We start from the raw sequence: 23089 nt of genomic DNA, 5'->3' as shown, positions 1-23089 counted from the left end.
GGATGTGAACTCCTAACTCTTCCTCGCAAAAGTCCTAAAGTCAAATGCAATGCAAATGCACAGGAGGGGAGCTGACACGTAGAAACTCTCTTAGTAATAACTCACTGTAAGTACTGCAGCCATATGCTGCATTGTCAATACTTTTACTGTCGCGTTTCAATCCGTTGGTCAAACTTTTGAGAAAACACAAAGCTACTAAACTTACCTGCAATGTGTGTTCCATGTGCGTTCTCCAGAGGCGTTTCTGCATCAGAGTAGTCTTTAAAGTGAACTTCTCTCACGGTAACAGGCCAGATTTTACCAGTGATCGCGTCTCTTAACGACTGAATATAATCCATCTTCAGATCTTCTCCAAAGCATAAACATTAAAAAGCAATAAAACCAACGCAATAACGCCGAGTTACTTGACCAGGGGAGACCGTGAAATGCGAGTAGAAGCAGGAACTGAAACTGACAGCAGCTGCTGAACTTTTTTTTGGCCGTTTGTCGCGCTGCATGATCTACGCAAGCAACGTGACGCGACGCGACCAAAACGGTCTCTTCTCTACCCTACAAGTGATGGAATGCTGACATAAACAAAGACTGTGATTGGTCGACTGGCTGCGACGTCAGGATTATCGCGTCGCGTCGGTAGCCGTGAAACACCTGAGGGGAAAAATTCTCAAATATTTGTATGAAAAAATATATATATAAATAAATATATATCTAATGTTAAATAGATTAATGTTTTGAAGTTTATGGCCAGTTACATTTACTGGCTAGTTTTGTGTTTGTAAAATTCTACCTCAGACACTTAAATTGTAGTTAAACAGAACACACCAGCAAACACTGCTATCACATGATCGCCTAAATAACATTAAACTTTGAATTCAGAGGGGGTAAATTAAGCAAACATGCTGTAATTGTGCAGAGAGTCTCAATTATATTTTAACTTGATGAAAACAGCTTGCAGGGAAAGCGATCAGTAGATCTCCACCTCCCCAACGACATCTATACAGCTCATCTGACGATATGAGAGCCACTGCTAATTGCAAAGATTGTTCAGTGTCTTTTTAATTCGCCAAGTTAATTACATCCCAAGGGGTGACAAATGAAATGTGCCTCAAAGGCCAAATTTACACTGATCCCAACATCCCCGAAAAAGTTCATGAGTGAAACTCCCTCTGCTGGCCAGCCATACTATTGTACACTCATAGATTTGTGCCATGTCAGCTGAGTTAGCAATAATATGACATGCATAAATTCAACTGCTGATAAGACTTTTCATTGTAGTGGAAATAGCTGAAAGTTATCATCAGAATAACACAGTAGCCTGAAAGTCCAGATGTTCACAGTTAAAACAATGAAGGTGCATCTGATGGATGAATTGCGGATTAAAGTCAGCATCTCCCTTCTTCATCCTGACCATAACCGGCTGGTAATTTATTTTATCACTTTTTTTATTGGTCATTTTAGTGCAGGAACTGTGGAGATATCCACCCTATTACTGTTTTCTTAGCAGTATTTATGTTATTATAGTTTTCATTAATATTTTGAATTAGCTTTCATTTGTATATATTCAGTTTTTATTTTATTTAAATTTATTAGTAATGTGATTTTTTTTTTAAATACATTCTATTTCTATACATTCTTAGCAGATTTTTTTTTTCAGTTATAGTTACTTATATTTTACTGTGGAACTCAAAAATAACATTATTCCATATATAAGAAGCTCACACAAAGCTATAGAATTGCTTCAGAATACTTGGAATATTGCTCAAATCGTATGGGCAAAACTTTTTGTTTTATTGTTTTTGATCACTATATGAACGTTATATGGAAAATTTGTAGATGAACTTCACTATCCTACTTTACACAGTGGTACACAGATGCTAAAGGACAGAACTTGTAGTGCTGTAATTGCATGGATGTTCAAAAACCAAATTAGTTTTTTAAATAATGAGATGTTCCAATCCTTCTTGTGCTGGGCTCATACTATCGATTTAAGGTTCTCCACTTATAATTAAAGAACAGTTTAGTTTGATCGGCCCCATGAAAGATCCATTATTCTCATTACATAAAAGAGAAATAAAATAAGTCCTATTAGTTGAGTTAGATTAAAACAGGGCTTCCCTCCCAACCAATATTCCTCTCTCCTCTCATCGCACACAGTGATCATTGGACACCTTCTTCTATTTCAATTTTCAGAATGGAAGAGAGTCTGGGAAATAATAAAAAGCACAAAGAATTAGTTCATTTGTTCTCCATTACATATTTTTAGTGATTCATCAACTGTTCCAAACCAGAATGAGGCAGGATTTTTCTAGATAGATAAACACACACATGCATCATCACTGCAACCGGGAACATTTTATACATCCCTAATTATTGATCATGATCAACCAGTGTCTAAAATGAACACTTATGCAGCACCAAATGCAAAAACAATTGCCTTTAAAAAAAAAAAAAGGAGTTCCTTTCCAATCTGCCTATAACTTCAATAGGAACCATAACAAGGTTTAAATTGAATTGTAAGAACGTTCTGACCCTTGCTGATTTAAGAGACGTACAAACACATTCAAGACTCAAGAAGCAGCATCTTCTGCTCTTAGCAGGGGCCTTTTAGGACTGGCCTGATCACATGGGCCCATGGAAGCAGGAGACAATCGACAAAAATTTGTCCTGGGCTCTGTGAATTTAAACAGTTTTTACTGTCAGCTTTCCTTTCTTTTTTCTTATTTTTAAGAAATTAATAACTTTATTCAACAAGGATGTTACATTGAAAAAAATAAAATAAAGACAAGATTAGAAAATATTTATATTTCAAATAAATGCTGTTATTTAAAATTTTCAGGAAAAAGGAAAAATATTAAGCAACTGTTTCCAATATCGATCCTAAATCAGCATATTAGAATGATTTAGGTTTTATTATGTTTTACTAGTGTTAAAGAAGAGACAATATAGATGAAAATTAACTCAGCAGCTGAAAAGTTTTTGCCTCTAGTATCTCAAGTAAAAGGCTGTGCGGAAACTTTGGTTCTGGACCAAATGAGAGGCATAATCCTTTTTCTTCAGTCAAGATGGATCTCATTACTAAACCACCACCAGAACTGCCATCTCCACATTGAATGTGTCCAGACACACACACACACACACACACACACATCAACACAAGGACGAACATCTGCACATTACCCTGAGCTTCACAGTTTACAGGCCCAATTAGACAGACACAAATGGAGCAAAAACTCACTCCGGCTGGGCAGATCCAGTTAATAGAGAAGGCAGTGAAGCTCTGCTGCTGTAATGAACGAGCACTAAATACAATCAGATTACGCCAGACAGACCGTCTCCAATATGACAGCTGTATTTGTGATTAACGATAAAATGAAATGTTATTTATTATGGATGTGGAAATAAATGACCAGCGAATGGATATGTGACGTGGAATGCCTGAGACACTAATTTGCTTCCATTTTACTTGTGTGGGATTTTTCTGGATGGTAAATTACTTTCTGCAATTCCAGTGCAGCTCCCTGCTGAGAATGAGAGCACTATGAAATGTAGGATAAAACTCAAAAATGGAGATCGATTCATTTTAAAGAATCACTTCAAATAAATGTTTCAATGCAAAAAAAAAAAAAAAAAAAAAAAACATTTATATATATATATATATATATATATATATATATATATATATAAAATAAAATAAATAATAGTAAATTATACAATTATATATTATCCAGCATGATTTGAGACCATTTCCTAAAGTAATATTGCGCACCAGTGGAAACATGAAAATCTGAATTTGTATAAAAAGTTTATATGGGTAATGTCATAAATTAACTTTATATTTAATAATAGAATATTTAAATCATTATTTATTATTATTTCATGTAATAATGCATATTGAGATACATATTGAATATCACTATATATATATATATATATATATATATATATATATATATATATAGCAATCTGGCCATGCTCTACACTTGTTGTTGTCAAACTCGCAGAAATCACACACACCCCGTAGCACAGCATAGAGGTGGAGCACTTGGCTTTCTTGCAGGTGGATGATGTGCTGCTGGTCAGGTGAACGACTGCCTCAAAGACAAAAGTACTGCTTGTGCTTTCCCTCTCTGAGATCACAGCACCATCTGACAGATGATTATGCTGTCCAAACTGCACAGAAACTCATGAATATTCACAAGAAAAATGCAAATGACTCAAATGTCTGGCCTTAGAAGAATCTCTGAGAATGAATCATTTCACCAAGGCATGAATGTATAACAGTCCCTCAACTGATGCAATAAACCTCAACCAAAAACCACCTCCCCACTGATTTAGTTTATGAGTTTGAAAATGAGAAGTCATGAGAGGCCCGAGTCAGTCCTTTCCATCAGTGTTTTAAATGCTGTGCTATTTTACCTTTTCTGCTCCGTTGAGCTCAGTTGTTCAGTCTTTGCTGTGAGAAGTTATACAGCATTCCTCAGAAACACGTTTGACTACATAGACACACATGCCAACCATCAGTTAGACTCTCACAACTGCTAGACTCTTGTCACAGATCATTTTCTAGACTGTCATCACAGAAACCAATAGCTGGATTCAGCCAATCAACTGCTAGACCACTTCTCAAACTTATGTTGACAAAAATATCATGCTAAAACCTATTTGCAAGCATAAACCATTTTTGCTCTTCTGTTTGGTAGTTCTAAATATTTACAATATATGTTTATATATGTATTTTATTGATGACATTCAAATAATTACATTTTTAATAATAAGTATTTTATTCACTTTATATTTGGTAAGTTTCACAATTTTATATTGAAAAGAAAATGATCCTGTTGAAAAGTTTGGGGTGAGAAATCAGTTTTTTGAAAGAAGAAAAACAATATTTCTAAAGGATCATATGACACTGAAGAGTGGAGTAATGGCTGCTGAAAATCAGCTTTGCAACACAAGAATAAATTACTATTACATTTAAATGTATTTTTGATCAAATACTTCGTTGTGTATATCATACATATTTTAAATACCACCATAGTCTATCAAAAGAAGCAAAAGAGAGTCTGATTGTCTTGAATCAGTTCCTTCATCATTTTAATAAATCTGTTCACTTCACAGTGATTAGTTTGCATCATCACTCAAAAGTGTTCACTAAATCCATCTAAACTGGCTCACCAGCTGTCCTGCAACACAATACATGATTTAAAATCAAACCGATAAGGTTGAGAACCTCATCACGACTGCTAACCATTCACTACTAGACTCACTGTCAGTCACACATATACTGTCCCGTACAGGAGGGGGTGGCAGGCATTTCCTAAAAAATCCCTGTACAAAGAAAGCAAATCACATCAGGAAGACAAAGCTATTTTTAGCGGATAAGACTCTCATTAAACTGAATTGTGTTAATTTTGGCATCAGGATTTTTTCTATCCTGCTCATTTTTTTTTCTTTTTCTGTTGTTGAAATGGTTATGTCATATCTGTCCTGGTTAAGGATTTCACTTCAGAATCCACAGGAGAGTTTAGAACTGCAGGACACCTGAACAAACAGCCAACCAGCTGGGAAAAGCAATGCAACTCTCAAAAGTTGGGTTCTTGGCTCATCAACCTGAAACCAGAATACACAGTTGGCCTGGTAATATGCATGAAATCTCGATTTGGAAATGGTCTCTGGAAATGGTTTCTTACTTGCTCTTTCTGTAGATATACAGCAGCTCTGAGTCCTTTACTACTGTAATAACACACGACTGCACTGATCTGATCCACATCACAGCCCAACTGCCCACTGCATGGGGTCTGATTTAGTGTTCAGCTGCTAGAGGACTGCACCCCCACAGACAGAAGGTTTGAAGATCAGGAAGCCCTGCAAATTCTCAATTAATGTGGTGTCCCACTAGCTAGCTTTAAACAAATTGGCTGAAAATTTGGCTGTGTCAAAGGAGGTATATAATACCTGGTGAAAGCTAACCATTAGCATTCCAATTCATGTCAATGGCAGTACACATACAACAAAAAATAGGTTATTTCTGTCCAAAATATATTTCAAAGTAAGCTTAATGTTTGTTTCTTCTTCAAACTAAAAATCCATTTAATTTAAACCTTATCTTAAATGTCATGATATGATATATGATATGATATTATATTAAGGAAGTAAAAGCTTACTGAAAGTAAAAAAATAAAAAAAATAAATCTATATTTGCAATAGATGTATATATATCTGAAATCATCATCTTTGAAATTGTGAGTTGAAACAGCTGAGCAGAAAAGAAGAGAAAAAACCATCAGAAATGCACTTACCTGACAATCAGACCATCAGCAAATTTTTTTTATAATTTATAAAAGCAATAAAGCCTGAGCTTCACTCTGTCGGATGGTCAAGTAATAACCCAGCATGCCCTGAGAGAGCAACACAGAGATCAGGCTGATGTAAACAAAACATGTTCAATCTTAAACTAACCGCTGTCAATATCTTCTCCTGAACTCTGCAGGGGAATTTAGTGCTTTCTCTTTCAGAAGGACATGCTCATATTTTTCATTATTATGTTAAATGCTGATGCATGAATTATAACGGCCTAACGCCTGTCTCCTTTCATTCCTGTGCTGACGAAGAGAAAAGAAATGGACCAGTGCCTGTGATAGATAGGATGGAGGTGGATGCTGGTGGTGGCAGAGGTAATCAAGACAATGAGGTCACAATCACAAAGTAAGATGTGCCAGTGTGATTGGTGCGAGACGAGAAACATCTGAAGAGCAAAAGCAGGAGAGGAAACACACCATATGACTGACTCTTCAGCTGATTTGGTCTTAAAGTTCATCCACTGCATTAAATGGCTCATATTACGGAAAATGTATTATTATTATTATTTTTCAATTTAGCTGTTTGATTTAGAATTTACTGCTACATTTGAACATATTTAGAGATTCATATTCTACATACATCAAATATATTATTAAAAAATATTATCTAATTTAGTTCTTATAATAAATTGAAAATCATGAAAAGGGGGCATTTTCTAATACCAGGTAAGATGATGAAAACCTATCTCTGATGTAATTTTGATAATAAAACAAAAGTCAAATATTCTATTTAAATTATTGTATTTTTGAAAAGAATTACACTTTGGCATATATACAAATATTGTGAAAAAATAATAACACATCCAATGAAGAACAAATAATGAAAATAGCAAGTATACAAATAAATAATGTTAAACAAATCAATTAACAACCTTATTCAAGGAAACACATCTGAATTAAAATAATATAATTAAATTAATTACACATTATGTTTATATATCATAAATTATTTTGTGCATAATTGGGTCTATATTTTTAGTTTCCCTTATTATAGCAAAAAAACAAACAAACAAAAAAAAAAAAAAAACAAACAAAAGCATAATAAAAACAACAGTAACAAAAGGGCTTCTGTCCCAATTCAAACAGCATCCTAATCCAAGGGTCTAACTTTATATTTTTTACCTCAAAATAAAAAAATCTTTTCTACCACACAAATTTAAAATAACGTTTACATACATAAATACATTCACAGATCACTATTATCCAATGGCAAAATAAGTTTACATAAATAAACTGAGCTGTTCAGAAGGAATAAAACTCTACAAATATTGACCTTCACATTAAAAGTCTAGACTTGCCAAGAGCAAAATAATGTATTTTATCATTTTCTTCAAATCAAATGTACTCAACCCTGAAACAAATAAACATCATTTAGAATTTGAGCAAAGCTGCAGGGTCTGGTTAAGCTTGCTAAAGTTGAGTTAAAGTTTGATTTAAACTCCTTTGGGGGGGAAAAAAAGATAGTAAATCAGTATGACGTGACCATGTAAAGTAAATACACAGGGAAACTAAAACAAATATCAGCCCTTATGAGGACTGTCAGATTTTATATTTCACAGCGAGAGGTTCGATTGATAGGATGGCAGAACAATGGGAACAATGATCGATAAAATCCATCCCTGGATTTCTTACTGCACATGAGCTGAGCTCAGAGGAGGGACAGAGGCAGAACTCAGACCCTGATAAAAATTTTTTCAAATCAAGAGGGGGAGGCCCTGCTGAGAGAGGGGGGGGGGGGGGGTGAATTATACAGCATGATTTATAAATCCAGCGGCACCAATCCTTCCGAGGGGAATGCAGCAGTTAATTCAGCTCTGGATGCAGAACCACCTCCAGGAAAGCAAACTGTTTTCATTCTACCCCACGGCCTAATCCATGAATCTATGGGTCATCATCTGGAGAAGTACTGTGACTGCCAATCTAGTTACCAGTAGAGAGAAGGGAGCAGGGGAGGAACTAACCAAAAGTATCATGATGCGATCAACTTTACATTTGCCGCAGCATTATGATAAATCAAGCGTTTTCAAAACCTAGAAACTTTTCCAATAACAACCTACTTTTTGTCAGCATGTATCAAAATGATTAATTGGTATTTTGGTAACGCTGTGCTGCACATGAAGCTTTACAGTCAAACAGACTGAAGAAATGAAGATGGAAAGTGTTGGGAAAGTTTGAATCATTTTAGTGATTCAGTTCATTAGGATGATTCATTTGAGTTCAATACAACTATTCACAGTCTTTAAATTAAATAAAAAAAATTTTTTTTACCTAACGTGTTCCGTGGGAATCAAACCCACAACCTTGCGCTCCTAATGCAATGCTCTACCACTTGAGCCACAGGAACAAAAATATTTTTATAGAATTTCACACACTTTTGTTTAGAGTTGGTAAGATTTTATTTTTTATGTAACTGAAATAAGTTTCTTATGCTTACCAAGGCTGCATTTATTTGACCACAAATACAGTAAAAACAGTAATACTGTGAAATTGTATTACTCAACAGCATTCAACTGTATTATATTTAAATATATAATTTATTCCCAAGATGCTAAAGCTTAATTTTCATCAGCCATTACTCTAATCTTCAGTGTCACATGATCCTTCAGAAATCATTAAAATAACATGCATGGAAAAGTCAGAACCCTGACAAATGGGTGGCATTCTGTCTGAAATAACTGCCACTGCAAATCTGCTGTAAAGGGAAGGTTAAAGCGAACAATTAACCTTTAACTGAGACACTGTTTCTTTCTCATGCTGTCTCTTAGAAGCAGTTAATGAATATTGACCACTAATAGACATATATTTCAATTTAATATGCATTACCAAAAAGGACGTTGTATTGTTTTTTTTTTTTTTTTCTTGTTTTTGTTTTTAATAGTGACAATTATTCAATTCAATTTTTAACACCATTTTTGACCTATAATCACATGCACGGCTTATGGTTTTCTTTAAAAGTTTAGCTGTTTTTCACACTGCCTGTGCTGGTCCCATGTGACATATCTCTGTGACATTTCCTGCAATATATAACTTCATCCTTGATACTTGATAAAAAAGTTATGAGATATAACTCATAAAACAAAGCAAAATATACAAATTGCACATTAGCATGCAGTATTTAATGTAAAAAGTATTTTTCACAAACCACACATAATCCATCTTATGCTGGTGCTAAATGCGCTGGAATAGTGAAAGTAGTGACATTTACCAAGTATGGTAACCAATACTTGGAATTGGTGCTCTGCATTTAACGCATCCAAGTGCACACAAACACACAGCAGTGAGTAGTGAACACACTGTGAACACACACCTGGACCAGTGGGCACTTAAGTCATGGGTATTAAGATTGGAAGAGAGCGCTGTTCATTCAGTCATTCACCCCCACCTACAACTCCTGTCAGCACCAAGACTCGAACCTGCAACGCCATAGCTGTCCCGAAACTATATAACTGCTACATATAAGTGCTATTCTTTACAGTACAACATATCATTGTAATGTCCTGGACTGACAAACGTCAGCACTCTTTGTCTGGTGAAATTAAAGCAGGTGGTAAATTAAAATGTATTTAAAAGGTAAGTTAAAAGCCCAGATTCTGTGAGCATTTTATGCCATTATCTGATTTGCATAAAAGTGAAAAGGGCACAAAACCAACACGATCAGGTTGTTTTTGTTTCACATTGGACTGATAAAAACCTCTGCACCCTGGATACTGACTACATTAAGTAGTAAATAACCCTTAATAGACCTATAAAATGTGACAAACTGCCTGACATTAGATGCAGGAGTCACCTCAGGTCATCCACCATCACACCTGACCTTTTCAGGAAGCGGTCCTGGATCCCACTTTCCATGTCTGATCTCTGCATGATGTTCAAATGACTGATGAATTCATGAATGAAGTAAATGGTTTTCTTTATTAATGGCCCTTTGAATCATTGGTTCACACGATTCGTTCAAAACGCAGATTCATTATATTCTTGTTTATAAATGTTTTGGCATTCATAATAATGAATAATGGCGTGGCTTTATAGGTAATAGGTTTTTGTTGACAAAACTGAGCAAAGACAAACATTACTGTGTTTAAAATCTAACACAATATTAGCTTCTTATTTACTGAACTGCTGCATAAAATCACATTTGCACTTGTGTTATTCGGACATAAACAGCACTTGTGTGATATTGCTATCGCTGCTTGTATGATATTGCTTATCATGTGATATAAATATGAGACAGAATTCATACAGGAGCATCTTTGCCCCAATATTCTGAATTTATGGCAAAACTGTATTTATGGAGTTGTTGACCTGCATCATGGTTGTCAACAGTAAACTGTATGAAATAGCCTGTAAGATGACATACAGGTGTTGGGGCGGGACAGTGCGTCTACAGCATTAAAATATTTTAATTGTGTTATTTTTCATAACTAATTAATTAACGCCTTAGACTGACAGACCTAGCTTAAACACAAAGGTCAAATTGAAGTGCGGAGTTAGTAATGACAGTGCCATTGCACCACAGCAAAAACTGACCTGAGTGGGACGTCATTGACCCAAATGTGACATAGCTCACATAATTCTGGCGTTTAACTGTCACAGGCTTGTCGATAATGTGTGTTACCCACACAGATGCCTCCAGGGGTGTCTGTCAATCCTGTCTGCTACAGATGTAGGGTTATTGTTCTGCTTGGAAGTAGTGTATTCATTTGCAGTGGCTCTATAGACAGAAGGATGCACAGGCACTGCTGGAGATCAGGTACATACTTGACAGCATCAATCTGAGCAAATAAACATTACCACTATACAAAACAGAGTGCTAGAAACTGTCAAGTTATTCTCTAGGCCCAACAGACCAGTCATAAACTCTAAATAGGCCTGACATAGTGGCCTTCTGCATTTTGTGGCACAGGGGAATAAATGTAACAGACGTTTTCTCCTGGATAATATATGTGGCTCCTTTTGCAGCCTGAGAGAAGCTAGCAGTAGCGATGCTTGAGCTTGACACTTGCTCAATCTATTGAACTGCTGCTAATTGAATTGGAGTCAGCAGGTCGTGCACTGATGGAGCGTGCAGGTGGAGACCGCAGGCTGGTTACAGTATCTGTGTCTGCACTGCCATCATTCTGTCTAACTCCCACACCAATCTAATTCACTGCGTAAATAACATGGGCAATAGCTGGACAACACTGTTTGCAAACAAATATGATATATGGATTTTTTTTCATGCTATAATACAACTAGTATAAGATGCCAGAAAGACAAAGATATTAAAATAAATAAATATATGAATACTTATATAAAATATATAAATATATTCATATAAAATATATCGAATATATAAAAACAAATATTTATATACATCAGTACAATATAATAAAAAAATATTAATAAACCATTATTAAAACAATATTTGTATTTCTATTTATTTATATAATAAATATTTATATATTAGATCTGAGGAAGATAGTCTGAATGAAATTTTGTGAATATTTTTTTTTTTTTTTTTTTGCTATGATCCAAGTAGTGTGTGGTATTTATTTGTTTTATTTTCTAGTTTATATTGTACTTTCATCTATGAATGATTAAACATTAAATATAAAAAAGAAAATACATTTATTTATTTGAAATAAAATAGTTTTGCATAAAATTAATAATCATAATGTTTGACATTAAAATGACATTTTATGTATATTTTTAATATTAAAAAAGGTTTTAATATATCTACAATAATACTTTGCTCTTACATTTTTCAATATATAACAAATTAATAATTATTACATTTTTTATTATTAATAAATTAAATGTATTTATTCATTTAAATAATAAATAGTGTTCAAAATGTATGTTCCTGTATTTATATTTTTTCTTTATATATTTCTGTAAATGTAAATATATAACAATAATCATAATAACAGAATAATAATAAAAAATATTAGGTGTTTAGGTTTAAAACAAGTAAAAAATAAAGAATAAACTTTTCAGGTCTTAATATCGGCTAGTATTATCTTTTAAGAAGTTCAGTTATATTCATAAAAAAATTTAATACACTTGCAGTGTTGCTGCTATTTATCATTTTTGGAATATGTGAATACATATACCCAGCAGACGACTGTAAGAGGTCTGTAAGGGCAGCAGACTGTTCACTGGTAATAAGAAGCCCAGCTCAGAGTTCCCACAAGCCTGACTGTTCTTCATCAGGATGACATTTGTTTGTAAGCATGCTGCACCCTCGTCTGTACAACAGATCTTCATCCTGCACAGCATCTCTCCAGACCCCACAGCTCAGCACCTTCAGAATTCATTTCAGAATAACGAGACACTGTGTCCGAGAAGAGAGGAGACAGAGGAACAGGACAAACATTCTACCTTTCCACAACCATTAACGGTGTGATCATTCTTGTGCAGTCTGACAGTTCACCGTAACATCAAACTCAGCCACCTAATGAGAACGGAAACACAGAGGTATTAAGTGTGACAGTTTGTTAGCTCACATGTGGAGGAAGATGTGAACATTTAACAGCCGAAGGCTAAAACATTGACTGAAGGGAAGGGAATTTAGAGAAGCTCAAACGAAAGGTTTATAAAATCCATGTGTCTAAAATCAAACATTTGAGGTTTACCAGCAAAAGGGACAACTCTGTAAACCCCTTGGATGGCATATGAAATAGTTTTTAAAATATTTAATTTGATGCTCAGTGAGGTCAGGCTTTTATTTTTTGTTTTTGCAGTTCTTACTTAAAAACTTGTAATTTTTTTTTGTTGCAGTTAGTTTCTGGATATTAGCAAGTATTACCGTATTTTATTAGTTTTTTACCTTTTAATTAATATTTATTTAGCACAAACTTTGAATCGTATTAAGTGTGGGGTCAAATGGGTTAAATTTTTTTAAACGTTGTTGAAATCTCTTATGATCACAAATCTGCATTTATTTGATTAAAGATCCATTTTAAAAATTTATACCGGGAAATATTACAATTTAAAAAACTGTTTTCTAATTCAATATATTATTAAATGTAATTTATTCCTGTGATGTAAAGCATCATTACTCCAGCCTTCAGTGTCACATGATCCTTCAGAGATCATTATAATATGCTGATCTGCTCAAGAAACATTTCTTTTTATTATCAATGTTCAAAATAGTTGTGCTACTTCACATTTTCGCGGAAACGATAATACATTTTTTCAGGATTCTCTGAGGAAGAGAAAATTCAAACAGGATTTATTTGAAATAGAAAGATGTTGTAACACTATAGATGTCTTTGCAGTCACTTTTAATCAATTGAATGCATCCTTGATGAATAAAAGTATTAACTTCTTTCAAAAAAGAATGCAAAACAATCTTACAGACCACAAATTTGGAATAGTAATGTATGTGACCACTTTGCAAGTGGCTTCTGATGGATAACAGTGTTTTATGCACATCTTGTTTTTGATAATCACTTGCCATATACAAATATGCAATGCTGTATATTATTCCTCCCTGATCTCCATTTAACCTTTCACATGGCCAGCACCAGAGGCTAAGGGTCAGATAGTGTCATTCTGAGGAACTACAGGATAAATATATAGGCTTACATAACAGACTATCCAGTGTATTGTTAAAATATTAGGTGAGTTTGCTATTAAGGCTACATAGGACCCTATGGGACCGTTGTGGACCTGACTCCTCTCCACTGATAACCTGAAGCACATTTCCCACATCACCCCGAGATCTGCACTTATTTCATTATTGCAGGCTTATGTCCACATGGACGAATTTATACCACACTCTCCCCGACCCATTTGCAGCCAGCCAAAAGCACTTACTGCGGCATGTACGCTAGCCTGCTATAAAACCACTCTCATTTAAGGAGACCGAATGGCCTGTCAGGGTCATTTTCATTTAAAACCATTAAAACACTCTAACCATCGCTCACATCGAGCTGGAAATGACAGTATAATTTGCTGGTATACATGAGGGCAGGTTATTAAAATGTAGCTGGATATGTGGTACGCTTTTAATGGCGGTTCTAACACAGGACGAAAAGACGCTCAGCATGCGGCCATCGATAACACTTCTCTCTCCCGCCGTCCTCTCCACCAGTTAGAGACACTATGAGAAGGCAAACTGTGCTGTGATTTGCAGTGATTGCTTGAGGCCACGGCCTCTAAAAGACAGGAGAAAGTCAAACAAGGAATAAAGCTAAATCGCCAATAATATTAAAGAGCAAACAGTGGGAAATGCTAATAAAATAAATATTTCATGTTCATTTATATAAGCAGCAGGGCATAATGTTCAGTCAACAGATCACTGTAGCAAAATAAACCTCTCTAGGTTGATACAAGACCCATTTGTTTCCTTTCTTCAATGTAGTTCAGCGGGATTTGTCCTGTTTTATCAGCCGCTAGGATAAAATTAGCATTTAAAAAGTCTAAATGCTAAAAAAAGAAAAAGCAATCTGCTTGAATTAAATCTGTATTAACAATTGTTTTGGGGAATTGAAATAAAGTTGAAATAAAATGAATATATATATATATATACATAAAATATAAACATAAAATAAAGTATTAATATAAACATAAGATAAAGTATTAAAATATAACATAAAATAAAGTATTAAAATGACGGTCACAATTTATTTTAAACTCCAATTCTCACTATTGACACACCATTAACTTGCCTCAATAAACTCCTAATTTTCTGCTTATTAATAGTATGTAGTTGATAAGTGTAAGTATTGGATTTGGATAGGATTGAAGACCTTATTCTACATTATACATCATTAAATACCTGGAGCTGTGTGGAGTACTTTTTATGACGGATGGATGCACTTTTTATAGGCTTCAAAATCTCAACCACCATTCACTGCCATTATGAATTTCGGAAGAGCCAGGACATTTTTCAAACTCTGATTGCATTCATCTGAAAGGAGAAACTCACATACACCTAGAATGGCTTGAGGGTGAGCAAATCATGCGGGAATTCTCATTTCTGGGTGAACTATCCCATTTAATACCACAAAGATTTATTAAAATGCCTACCATTCAATATAGAAATACGAATAAAGATACAAGCACAACTAATACTTCTGTAGGTTTCATGTGTTGTACAGATCAGAAAACCATGTCATCCGTTTTATATACTAACATTTGACAAAGCAGCTACCCAAGAGTAAGCAAATGAAACGAACACAAAGCAGGTCTATTTGCTAACCCGTGTTTTGTGAGTGCCACCGAAAGACCCTTTTGATTTAGGGGAACATCTCTTTTTGTGTGTCAGAACTTTTTAAGCACACATACAAAGTAAAGCTCAGCTGAAACTCATGAGATAGAGAAACACACACACAGAATCTGCCATACTGAAGACAGCTGGAAGCTCATTTACCTATTGTGTATCCTCGTTTCAGATCGCTGCACCGAGGACCACGGCACTGGGAATTGGTGGTGTTGTTTTCTTGCACCTCTGATGTGGTTGTCTTGGCAACAGGGGGTGAAGATCTGTTTAAGGACAGACTCGGGATGAGTCGCGCCGGAAAACTTTGAGAGCCGATATCCACCGACTGGGACTTCTTCTTGAGTCTGAGAGGAAACGGCACATGAGACATGCAGAACTGAGCCTTCAAACCACACAGAACAGTGTTTGTAAACTTGTAAGCTTTTTGTGCTGCTAAAGGCCTGTCTTCACTGATTCCATCTAAAAGTGTTGTGTATGACTAGATCCTAATAAGAAGCAATTTTCTTTGCCAGTTTATGGCATCATGCATCCATAAAAGCCAACAGATGGTGGAAACTGGTGACAATTTGACCCAGATTCTTGAAGAGGGCAATATGTAACTGAGCTTGTGACACATAACTCTTATAATTAAAAATAAAAAACTATTTCTGTCTTATAAATGTCTTTTTGTTTTGTTTTTTAAGAAAAACTTCTGGCTTCTGTTTTGTGGCTAAAACTATGCTCACAGCTTCTATTATTTTATAAGATATTTGCCATTTGGGACCCTTAAAATCACACTTCGGGGCGTTTATGGTATTGTGATTGTATAAGATGGTAAAAATATACTATTACACTAAATTATTACATATATTTAAATGGTACTCTAAAGTTCTTCAAAAAACCATGAATAAAAGAACATGATGTAGGTAATTCAGACAAAAATGGCATATATTACATGAATGAGTTTTCATTGTTCAGCTTAAGCAGAAAAATGCAGTAAATTCGGCTTCAGGTCACTCTGAAACATACCCAAATTTATCTGCAATTGTAAAAATGCTGCATTATTCAAGAGAGTCATTTTGGATTAAAACCACTGAACAAGTTGAATTCCTTCTCTCAAGGCAAATGTTTAATCTTTAAAGTGATTTGCTTCAAAACATTTAGTGAACCTAAAGAAAGAAAGGCATTCATTCCTTGTTTGATCTAACAGTCAGTCATCTTCACTTTCCCATCTCGACTCATAATTGAGACCAAAATCCTAAAAAAGCAAAACAACATTCCCAGGAATCATCTTGGGGTCAATCCTGAAATGCTGCCAGCATGAGAAATCAGATAAACAGCATGTGCTGTTATGTGTAAAAGAAACCGGTAATGAAGAGTCGTATTGAATCTGGCTAGACATTTACTGGTAACAGTTACAAACTTGTTGAAAAGAAAAAAAGGAAAGAAATTAACAGTAAAAATGCAGGGGTGCTGAAAGTTTGGATGGCCATTCAAATTCTAATTTGGCAGGTGACCTAAGGACCGTACAAAGAGGGACCCTATGAAGCTTCAACTGCGCCACCTATTGGACATAAATAAAAAATGAAATAATGACAAAAATATTCATAAAACTCTCTCTCTCTCTAGAATATTTTAAATAAATTATTAATAAATCTGAAAAATCTTACTGCAATTTAATTGTAGATTTAAATCTATGTTTCCTGCATAAGCACAAATGCTCAATGATAATTTCATAAACATATATAAAACATTATTGAAGAGATGTTGATCCCACATGTCAAAAATGATTATGTATTATAAATTGCTTTATAATCAGATGATAAAAAAAAAACTTGTCTACAGACAATCATGACATTATTCTATCTCCCTGCAGAGGTGTGTGTGTGTGTGTGTGTGTGTGTGGGCATGTCATTTAAACACCTGTCTAAATAAAGAGCTCACACAGCAGCCTCCAGCAGCACTATGACTGCATGCTGATGGCAGACCCCAGGTGTGGTTCCCTCTCTCTCTCTGTCTCTCTCTCTCAAACCAGCTTACCATTACATAATACGTGCAATCAGCCAGAAGACAAACACAGACCGGCAAGATTACACGGTTAAGGAAGCCCAACAAAAACAAGAACTAGTTAGTCAGACAACACACAACAGTAAGTCAATCAAAAAACTAAAGCAGGCATCCAGACTTTACACAAGAGTCCTACTCAACCAGCTCAAAAACACAGAATACCTCAAACAGTAGGCAATCCCTGAATGTACAGCGATGAACTTTACAAGTAAAAAGTAAGATGGATGATGGATGGATGTATTGAAAAAAATTCTTAAATCCAACTAAAAGTACTATTTTTAAACAATACAACTTAAGCAAAAAATTGGGTATTTATGCTTTATTTTTATTGTATTATTAGCTTTGCATCCAAAATATAGAAACACAAACAAACACACACACACACAACCGGTCAAAAGTTTGGAATAATTAAGTTTCCTTTTTAATGTTTTTGAAAGAAGTCTCTCATGCTGACTAAGGCCGAATTTATGAAATGAAATAAAATTAAATTAAATCCTAATATGCTGTGGTTTGCTCTTAGAAACTTCTCAAAATCAATGTATATATATATATATATATCTTTTTTTTTTTTTGGTGGGGGGGGGGGGCAAATTAGGCTCACTGAAAATTATTCATTTTGTCAAATAATAACCATTTGTGTGGGATGATGTAGATTTATGAATCAAATATTCAATATTCAATAGATCAGTGAAAGATCAATGACACTACAAGAGAAAATCCTGCAGTTACTTATGATTTCTTCAGTTAGACAGGCTGTTTAGGCACCTGTAGTCAAACACACGTTTCATTTCTCCATTTAGATGCTCCTGTTGTTATTGTGAATGCAAAATGGCTGCTTTTGAATTGAAAATGAGGGCCGAATGGTGACTCGTCGCTGAGGTTTCGCTCTCTCTGTGATGTGAGGTGCGTATTAACTAGCTGGTGCGGCACTCTTTCATTCCTTCATGCAGACGAGATGTGGTGCCAATCATCGCCGTGGCTTTATCTATTATTCACAGCTCAGAAAGACAGTGAGGAGAAGATGAGCATCTGGTCAGCTTCCAGTCTGTGTAACACCTGATGTAAACAAAGCACCAGCCTTCTTTCAAACAATAATAACCATAACCGCCTTACCGCGTGACGTCTGCTCTGATTAGAAGAACATATTCATGCCGAAGCTGTATTTTAACCATCGCTGCTCGAGTGTTTATGTAAACAACATTCTCCTTCAGTTAAAGGGTAGATAATGTGATTCGCAGATGCAGAGGCTTTATTGAATCGATACAGAACATCTGCCATGAAAATACTGCTTACTGCTCAAGCTATAATTAAAAAATCAGTTTTCAAAGTCAGAATAATCACAACCTGGAAACCCTCCTGAGCTGCTAAGCAGAAGATAGTAGAGGTCACACAAGGACACAGGAAGTCAGATGCCGTGGTATAAGGATGAATATCTTTAAAACATGTCGGGATCATGGAAGCCCATTTTCTATATATATAAAAATGTATATAAACACACAAATATACATGTTTGACAGTCTATTCAAAATCCCTAATGCAAGCTTGAAAAACAACAAAAAATTTTACACTACATTACTGAGAACTGTCCTGAACACAATGTCACAAACCACACAATCTTAATGGTTTGAAAAATGTTTATTTTATTTTATTTAAACTATAAACAATGCCCCCCGCCCCCTCTTTTTCTTTTTCTTTTTTTGATTTGGGGTGAAATATATCTGATCATGTTCTGGACAGGCTTCATGAGATTCACCCACACCTATTTCTCTCCGGCCATTTTTTTAACCCCTAAAGTGTCCCAGAATCCCCTACTCACAGCATGCAGGATGAATCAGCGGGAAAACAGGGTGGTGGGGAATTTCAGAGAGATTAAACACTTTGGCTGGCAGCTGATGGCGGCTCTGAGTGTGGCTGCTCTTTATCGCGGCCAACAGAGTACGACGAGGACATGGTGAGTGGGGAGCAGAAGGAGGATCTGTGTTTGTGTGTGTGTGTTACAGTACGTCCAATACATATCTTACAACTAATGTGTAAAGGAGAGAGACGTAGAGCTGGCATTTTGGCATTTTCTTCTTCCTCTTGCTCCATGCAGAGAGAGTTGCGTTGCCAGACATTTAAAGATTAAGCGTAGTAGTCACATGCTTTGGCAAAAGTTGCATAAACAACAGGGAATTCAGGCAAGGCCAAAGCATGCTTATCTCGCTCGAAAAGATGGATTTGAGCCCGGGTGAAACTCAGATCTGGTGTGCACAGGGAACTGAACATTTCAGCGTGAAGGATTGACGTCAGCGCTGCGGCTCGCTTGTTGACCGATCTTTGAAGGCATATATGACAGATACTCTCGGGCGCCATTACCATGAGCAGACTTCATGCAATGAAACTAAATGAGGACATGAGAAAGATATGTCATTTAGAGATGACAAGCCGCCCCTGTGGTCCCTTGTGGCCATTTATAAGAGAGCTATGGGACACTGGCCTTGACAGGCCTCGGCTTTTCAAAAGCCTTATGGCTTAATCAAGTCAGCCAAGGAGAGGGATATAATATAGCCTGACACGGTCTCACTGTGCAAACATGACACAGTACTTCATCTCAAGAGGATCTTATTTAGTCAAAATGTTACATAGTAACAAAGAGCTATGTAAATTGTTAAAGGAATGGCTCATTAAAAAATGACTCAGGCCATCCAAGATGTAAAGGAGTTTGTTTCTTCATCAGAAATGATTTGGGGAAATGTCATTACATCACTTGCTCACCAATGGATCCTCTGGTAACTGGTGGACTGGAGTGGTGTGGATTACTTGGATTCTTGTGATATTTTTATCAGCAGTTTGGACTCTCATTTTGACGGCACCCATTCATTGCAGGGGATGTAATGCAAAATTTCTCCAAATCTGTTCCAATGAAGAAACATATCTTGTCTATATCTGGATGACCTGAGTTGTAAATTTTCAGAAAATGTTCATTTCAGCATATTAGATCATAGAATTTAACATGTTAACTTGAAAGAATCCAGACAGCATTAAAACTGAACTGATAATTTTACACTACATAAAACTAGATTCCATTGCTTCTTATAAGAGAGGGGACTGCACTTCTATATAAATAATATTATAGATGACCCAATTATTTTACATATCTACTTCAGTGTGTGCAATACTAATACTATACTAATACTATAATGCCTTTTAACATGGTATATAAAAAAGTTGGCAGCCTATAGTGTACTGTAGAAGTTTGCTATTATTCGGTTTGTCACGCTCCACTGCTACTCCTGGGAAAGTTCCATAAAACTATTAATACACAACTAAAAATAACTTAGTAGCCTTCTTACCTGATTACTCTCCAATACTGATAGCTACTTAAGAAATGCATGAAACTGTCTGAACTAGTTTATGAGTCGTGCAGGAACTTCTGACTAACATTCTAAACCACACTTTGTTAAATGGAATCGCATTGCATGAAGCAGGTAAAGTGATAAAGCAGCTTCCCAGCAGTGCTGTGAAATAAACTGCGTCTGCACTGGAGTAAACAGCTGTAGGCTTGAACAAACGTTTGGTCAGAGTTACATTAAAATTCAACGTGCTGAAGTTCAATACCACAGGCTACAGACTGCTTTTTTTTTTTTTTTGCTTTTATTTGATTTACTTGGTTTATAACAACCTCAAGAAAATACAACATTATGAAACAGGAAGTGTTCATACTTTCTGGTAAAGCATGACATTCACATACAGTGCATGTGATCTCGTTCAGTTAAACAAACAAGAGAAACATCATATTCATCTGTTTGATCACCTACAGTGCAACATAAGAACTGGAGTTCATGTGAGAGCAGATTAAATTAGGTTACTTTGCCTGACATTCTCTCTGTTACATAACACACTGATGCACAAATGTCTTCTTTCTGTATAAACTGACTGCACAGCACTTTGCTGCCCAAAGTTTCTGATGAGACATCATTTTTTATCCTCATCTTCTTTTCTCTCTCTGATTTCTCAGCATCAGCTCTTGAAGGTGGTTTTTGTATAAGGGAGAGAGAATTGTGTTTGTTGGTAGAGAATGTTGACATCTTTGGGACATAGAGTCCCACAAATTTTTTTTTTTTATTGCATAATGCATTCAAACATACTATTTCTGGAATAAAAATAAAAATAAAAATAGTAGCCAGTACTAAAGGGCTAAACCCAAAAATTAGTTAGCATTTTAGTAGTTCTGGTTCCAAAATACATCGGAAATATCCCACTTGGTATTTTTTAAGCTTTAATATTCAAAAAGTCTACTACTTATGACTCAAAATATTTTAAAGGGGTCATATGACATTGCTAAAAAGAACATTATTTTGTGTATTTGGTGTAATGCAATTTATGCGGTTTAAGAAGAAAAAAAAAAAAAAACATTATTTTCCACATAATGTGCATTATTGTTTCTCATGCCCTGCCTTTCTGAAAGGCAGAAATCATTACTGATTATAATGACTTATACTGTCTTTTTACGTATTGCGTTGTGTATCGTGCCACGTAAAACACAACTGCCACAATTCCAAAGTTGGAATTGCCCAACTTTATAGAAACAGATGCACAGAAGCATTGTAGGCAACTGGTCCAGGAACATCTGGGCTGCGTTATGCAAATCTTCCCACATCATGACGTAGAGATATGTGGGCATATTAGAACGAGCCATTTTAGGCAGGTGTGGTTGACTCTTAACTTTTATAAAGAATATCTCTTTGGATTTGAGACTGTAGTCTTTGCAACTTTACAGATCTTCTTTATGCATCAACAGAAAAAATAGAAAATCGCATCAAATGACCCCTTTAATTGCATTTTAACCGCAATGTAAAGCACAAGTGTTCAATGACTGAGCAGCAAACATTACTTTGCAGGTACATTTCTCTTGACTCTGCCTTTGTGTTTCTAACTGAATCATCTATAAAACATAAAATAAATGCACACAGCAAACACAAAAAACATTATAATTCTCACTGGTATTTAACGTTTTGTATGGCGTTTACCAGCTTGTGCAGCCGGAGCGGGACAGTAGAGCTGTTATCAGAGCACCTTGGTAAGACAACATCTAGCAGAGGAACTGCTATTCATTTCACAACATACATCAATATTACTGAAACGCAGCCAGCAGACAAGAGCTGATAACCTGGAGGAGTAATGAAGAACCCAGAGGAATACGTCTGTTTCATTACTGCGCTAAATGTGACTCTGAGGCAGATTTCTCCCTCGCTGAATCAGCGTGCGTCTCTCTCACACACACACACACACACACACACACACAAACAGTGTTCCTGAGGCCTTGAGTTAACCGCATTCTCTCAATAACTCTCCAGTTGCTAGCCACATTCCTGCTGTCCTGCTCTGTCATTGGTGGAGATGGACAGCCGAGGGCAAATGATTGGAGGAGAACATTGATGATTTCAGCAGAAAACTGAACTGAATTACAACACAGAGGAGAGAGAATGAGAGGAAAGGA

General features: G+C 35.6%; 1 protein-coding gene across 4 annotated transcripts in view; it reads right to left on the bottom strand.

Moving 5' to 3' along the window:
• The window catches only part of LOC113059231 (oxidation resistance protein 1-like), a 110706-nt gene that overhangs the window by 59140 nt on the left and 28477 nt on the right, over positions 1 to 23089 (bottom strand). For 2 of the 4 annotated variants that reach the window (XM_026227573.1, XM_026227576.1), the window contains exon 3: positions 15715 to 15908. In XM_026227573.1, the coding sequence (XP_026083358.1) occupies positions 15715 to 15908 (194 nt within the window). Of the gene's footprint in view, positions 1 to 205; positions 537 to 15714; positions 15909 to 19426; positions 19461 to 23089 lie in introns of those variants that run through there. The other 2 variants (XM_026227574.1, XM_026227575.1) reach the window with 2 other exon arrangements.

This window comes from Carassius auratus, chromosome 41, assembly GCF_003368295.1.
Source record: "Carassius auratus strain Wakin chromosome 41, ASM336829v1, whole genome shotgun sequence".
NCBI lineage: Eukaryota > Metazoa > Chordata > Actinopteri > Cypriniformes > Cyprinidae > Carassius > Carassius auratus.
Note: the sequence above shows the minus strand (reverse complement) of the source record. Positions and strands in the feature narration are given on the sequence as shown.